This window comes from Fulmarus glacialis, unplaced genomic scaffold, assembly GCF_000690835.1.
Source record: "Fulmarus glacialis isolate BGI_N327 unplaced genomic scaffold, ASM69083v1 scaffold22066, whole genome shotgun sequence".
Taxonomy (NCBI): domain Eukaryota; kingdom Metazoa; phylum Chordata; class Aves; order Procellariiformes; family Procellariidae; genus Fulmarus; species Fulmarus glacialis.
This window is the reverse complement of record NW_009220286.1, coordinates 1-5910: the sequence shown is the minus strand read 5'-3', so window position 1 is coordinate 5910 and position 5910 is coordinate 1. Positions and strand designations below refer to the sequence as shown.

General features: G+C 37.5%; 1 protein-coding gene across 1 annotated transcript in view; it reads right to left on the bottom strand.

The window, feature by feature from the left end:
• CRELD2 (cysteine-rich with EGF-like domains 2) overlaps positions 1-5078 on the bottom strand; it is a gene marked incomplete at its 5' end in the record, with an annotated part of 11987 nt that extends 6909 nt beyond the window's left edge. Inside the window, 4 exons of the mRNA XM_009580720.1 lie at positions 243-419; positions 1446-1537; positions 3953-4063; positions 4996-5078. Of these exons, the coding sequence (XP_009579015.1) occupies positions 243-419; positions 1446-1537; positions 3953-4063; positions 4996-5078 (463 nt within the window). The remainder of the gene's footprint in view (positions 1-242; positions 420-1445; positions 1538-3952; positions 4064-4995) is intronic.
• Positions 5079-5910: the final 832 nt, after the last annotated feature.

Here is a 5910-nt window from a genome sequence, read left to right as displayed (position 1 = left end):
TGTGTTCTTAAATTGAAGGGGGGGGGGGGGGGGAGGGAAACAAGGGCAGTCTAGAAGGATGTCTTAGAAAAACCTTAGAATTCCACCAAACTGACTGATGTATCATTTATGGTTAAAGCTGAGTAACCAAACCACAACTATTTTTTGCTTTTACATTTGTCAGTTTAATTTGTTTCTGACTTTATTTACAAAAACTGAAGAAGGAAGACAAAGATCTAAGTATGGGTCAAAGACTTCGTTACCTGTACAAACAGAATGCGTCTCATTTCTCAAGGTACTGAAGTAACCATTAGAACAGTCCAAACAAAAATCTCCTGTATACTCCTTGTTACAGCTACATGTGCCATCTCCACCTCGGGTACCATCACCATCACAGTGGCCATTTCCATGGCAAGGTCTTTCCGATCCACCACGACAAGCTAAAAAGGATCAAAAATACTTTTAAATCAGAAGTTAAAGGAAATAACTTCCTATTCTCACCACAAGCACCTGAAGTCCCTCACTCTTCATAGACAGTTTAAAAAAAAAAAAAAAATAGTCACACTAAACCAGGATATAATTTCCAAAATCTTTTTTCCCTTGAGAGCAACCAAAAGGCTTGCAACAAGGAATGCTCAGTAATATATTCAAGTATAAGAGGAACTCAAAACAATCTCCAGGAAAGTTCAGTTATATATTTAATTTTGGGTAAAGACCACGGCTTAGAATTTTATCTATTTTCCTAGCTTCCTGGCTAAAGTTGGTATCTTTTTTACTCTGAATTTCTGCGAATGCTCATACTGCAGTTGGAAAAACCTACTATCAATCATTTAGATTGGTATTGGTAGAATTGGCACTTAATTTTAAACAATATAAGAGGCCAAAGCTGATCTCTAACAAGGTAGAAGGTTTTAGAGATTTATAAATTATACAAACTTCAGGGGCCAAAATACCTCCTTTATCACTTTTGCATCAAGGACCTTACTTTCATCCAATTGTTTCCTACCAACTTTCATCCAATTTCTCCCACTGCCTTTTTAACTAATCCTCAGTTGTGAATTTCTTCATTTAATCCCCAGCAGTGTTTTGGCCATCTTACTCTTGAAACTGGTCAAGGACTGTTGTCTACGTAGCTTCTGAAAGGCCACCTGAACAATAGAATTGATGTTACAGAGAGCCTTTAAGCGTGGGTCAGGTGTGGATGTGAGCATCAGATCAGATGGATTCTGCACATGTAAGTACCCCTGATAGCTTTGCACATTACTTCATGCCCGGACTACTTTTCTTCAGGCGGGATGCTCACAAGGCAGCTACCTAACTATCAGGCAGCAGGCAGGTACATACTACACAGCAGCTGGTGTCTCACACAAAGTATCATACTTCATGTATTTGTCCATGTTACGAAGACTGAAATAAACAGGTAAAAAGAACACATCTGCTACTGTGTTTTTCAAAAGAAAAATTACCAAGGCAATCTGGTCCATAAGTTCCAGCAGGGCAGCAAACTTCTATTGTTTCTATGCAAAACCACTTAAACAAATCAGGATACTTCTTCTTTCTGTATATGAAAGACATTCGTTTATCAACCAAAGGAACGAAACTTCTTTAAAAGCCAGCTCGCACAACTGAACCTCCACAATGCAGTAGAGAAATCTATTGCACGTGACAGATTAGAAACCTATTTTTTCTGTTCTGAAGACAATCTTATTTCATGAACCAATTTCTAGAAGTTGTCCTCCAACTTGAGGTGAATTTACCTTTTAAACTACAATACTATTAACAGAATCTATTCAAATTTTATACATCATATTTATGAAAAATGTAAAATAAGAGCATCCAATAAAATCAATTCATCTTGATACATACACTCATCCCTCCCCCCCCCTTTTTTTTTTAACACCTTATTTTTAGGGAAGGTTTATATATAGTTTAGACGGTCTTATTTATGTCTTCCTCTTAAAAGATAACTGCTGTGTCTTTATCTCAACTATGTAGAAGATAACCTAGGACAGATACTAACATTTGCTCAAATTATTGCCAACCTGATGATAGGGTGCCTGTTAAAATTTCTCCTCTTTTTCAGCATGAATCAAGTATTATTTTAGAAAGAATTTTTTTTAATATTAAGAAGTTAGTTATGTGTTACTTTAGCACTAGCATACACCCCCAATTAACAATGACATCGCTAGATATTATTTTGCAAGCAAGCATGAGGACTACTACAGTTCTGAATGACAATTCACAGATCTCAGCATCATGTTGATGCTGAAGTCTCAAAAACTTTAGTAAAGGAAAGGCTTAGATGTTCTGTAGCCTGACAGAAGTCTTCAGTGACTCCCAAGGCATGTACAGCTTCTCTTTCCAAACTATTCCGTCTGACCATATTGACTCCAGGGCTCACGCCCTGAAAAGTAAATTTACTAAGTACCACATGTAATGTAACAACTTGTGAAAAAAGATCTAAGGTATTCATGGACAAAGAAACTGTCTTTGGAAACTACCACAGAAACTGAATGACATTTGGATATCGCAGGTTAAAGGACAGAAGGCAAAATTAATCAATTGCCTCAAAAGGTCTATTAAATACAGAAACTTTCCAAAAAACAATGTATTTTATGAACGGTCTTGTTTATTTTAGGAAGTCTACTTTGTCAAATTCTCTAGTTTAAGACCCGTTTCTTTCAGTTTTGCAAATTTAAGACAAATTTAAGACTCTGGATTGCATAGCTCACCTTTCTGGAAGGCATGTCCTAAGAAGAGCAACTAAGTACTTTGGGCTTGTCTAGTTTGGAGTAAAGGAGGCTGAGGGGCGACCTCATTGCTCTCTACAGCTTCCTGAGGAAGGGAAGTGGAGCGGGAGGTGCTGATCTCTTCTCCCTGGTATCCAGCAATAGGACGCGTGGGAATGGTTCAAAACTGCACCAGGGGAGGTTTAGACTGGACATTAGGAAGCATTTCTCTACCGAGAGGGTGGTCAAACACTGGAACAAGCTTCCTAGAGAGGTGGTCGATGGCCCAAGCCTGTCAGTGTTAAAGAGGCATTTGGACAATGCCCTTAATAACATGCTTTAACTTACGGTCAGCCCTGAAGTGGTCAGGCAGTTGGACTAGATGATCGTTGTAGGTCCCTTCCTGAACTGAAATAGTCTATTCTATGCAATGCTATTCTACTCCCTTCAATTGGCATGTTAATGTATACACAATCCTGTATAGTTAAGTAAAAGGATAAAGCAATAAAGCAGTCATTAAGAGCAAAGTGGGTTATCAAAAATCCTTATCCAGTTATGAAATCTTATAACCCTATTGAATTCTAGCTGATTGGGAGTGCTGACAGTCTAAAGCAGTTAAAAAATACTTAGAAGAAACATAATTTGGAATTAAAAAAAAGATCTTAAGAGATTTAAATGCTACAAAGCCATCCTTGCACTAATTATATTTTATAATGGTATACAAAAAGCTTAGTTATAACAGAAATCACAGGCTAGCTTAGAAGGCAGATAGAAAAGTCAGCTGCTACACCACATCCTCAAGAGATCCAACTTCTAGATTTATTAGTATAAACTATTTTTTTGATTGCCAGGAGAACATAATGTTTCAGGAAAAAAAAGCAAATAAACAAAAAACCCATATGAACCAAAGAGTCCCTTGCAGTTTTATGACACAGGAAAACGAAAAAGGTAATAAACCTCAAAGTTTTCCAACATTAGTTTGCCTCAACACCCCACTGGTAACTGAGTAGACAGTATATGAGAAGCCAGACTGCATGTTTTGGTGCAACACTTCCAGAATTGAAAATAAAAAAGAACACAGTACAGCAGCACATACTATTAGAAGTCAGCCTGAACCCAGCTGTACCCAACGGCAGCTCTTGAAGGATACTGCTATTGTTCAGGCACAAGATTTAACATCAGTAGTTCACCCTCTTAGATAACTTATCCACACAAAGATCTCCACAAAAAAAATTGATACTTACAGTTTGAACCACCATTTCTCTATATGTTCTTCATGCTCTTCTACCATGTTGTTACATTCAAAGTTACTACTGTCGCACAGATTCTCTATGATCTCTACAAGACGAATTTCACTACAAGCAGAGAAGAAAAATCGTAAGTTTAATTTAAACATTTGACACCACTCAAGACATGACAGAGAAGCTAGACTTCAGACTAGAATACTTTATCAGTTTATGGTGTGTCCTGAATTAGGTCCAAAACAAAGCAAATACCAGAATAAAGAATTAACAAACATTACTTCAACTAAAAAAATTAGAAGGATGACCACAAGAACCACTTTGGCTTGCTTGCATTCATTATGCCCGCAGATTGTAGGTTTGACAGATTTTTAGCTTCCCAGCAAATTTTGAGTGCAGTATTTTTCGCCTAAGTTCAACAATAAATTTCACGTATTGTTAATATTTGATACAAGCCCACAAAGCTCACAGTAACTGAGGTTCAGAAATCCCACCCTTAAATCTCAATGCTCCAACTAAGATTAAAAAGTGAATTTGAAATTTGGAAGAAAGATACCAGATCACTTTGCTAAGTAATCACACATATATACAAAAGAGTACAGTAACCTGCACCTCTTCTAGTTTTCTGTTTGGCACTGAAATAGTGACGACTCTAGGGAAGAGATACTGCTTTAATTCTAAAACAAGTATTGCAGTACTCCACACTTTTTATGACTATCAATTAACTATTGACTATTATTTAAGATCATTATTTTAGGACTTTAATGGATAAATAGAAAAAAACCTACTATGACCAATGACAGTATTAACTTTTGTTATTTTCAGAAACAAGACAAATAAAGGCATTAATAAGGGGGGTCAGTCTTTAGGGTAATTTTCACTTTACAATGTAATGTTACATTTTAATCGATAAGAATTTAAAGCTTGGACATGTGAAACTTTATCTGCAACATTCAGTATTTAAGTTCCAGATAAACATCGGTACAGTGAAGTTACGCACAGTAGACACGAAATGTAGCCAAATGAGAAGTCCTGAGACAGCTTACCTGGACTCATACTTTGACAGAGTCTTCTCTTCCCAAGCAGTGTTTCCGCCACCAAAGTTCTTTTTAGCTGTATCTGCTAATCCCTACAAATGAAAAGTAGCAAAAGAATGGAAGTTACATAGGGTTTGTTTCTAACAAAAATTAAGGGCAATAGTAAATGCTTATATGAAAATTGTGAGAAGCGCCATGCAGAAACTTCAGTTAAGCTCTGAAGCTGCTGATCAAACTGCTAAGTGAAAGAAACAGCTAGCAACAACATGAAAAGTGAGAAAACGTAGGTTATAGCATAACATGACTCAGTTTTCATAATGCGTAAACAAGACCTTGTTACGGTCTTCATTTACGTCAAAAAACATACACGTATGAAACTTTATACCCTTCCCCTTTAAGTTCTCAGGAACTTTATTAATCAGTTGAACAGGACCTCTACTTCACTCAGTTTTGAGAGTACTTAGCCCGATCTTCATCATGTTGTAACTTAAACACACAACCATACAACAGGATAATTCACCGTGATCAGCACAACTTCCCCGAGTCACAGCCAATGCCTGTCAAACCATACCTTGCAAAAAATCTCTGCAGTTAAAGTGATCTACCAAGCCTATAACAGAGAATATATGTACAAAGAGTATTAAGTATCTGTCACAAGCCGAAGCAGCCCCTTACTGCCTACGTTAAATTTACTGTGCCACAATGCAGAGCTGTTGCGAGCGGCAACAGAAAGAGAATTTTAGGGGGATGATGTTTTCGATCAGCCCTCCTCATGGCCCCGGGCACGCTACAGCCAGCCCAGCCAGTCTTTTCGCACTAAAGCACAAAAATACCTTTGACAGCAAAGCTGGAGGAGCTTTGTAACCCACCGACCTAAGGACTGCAACTGTTACCGAAGCCGGAAGCAAACTGCTGCCGTGCATC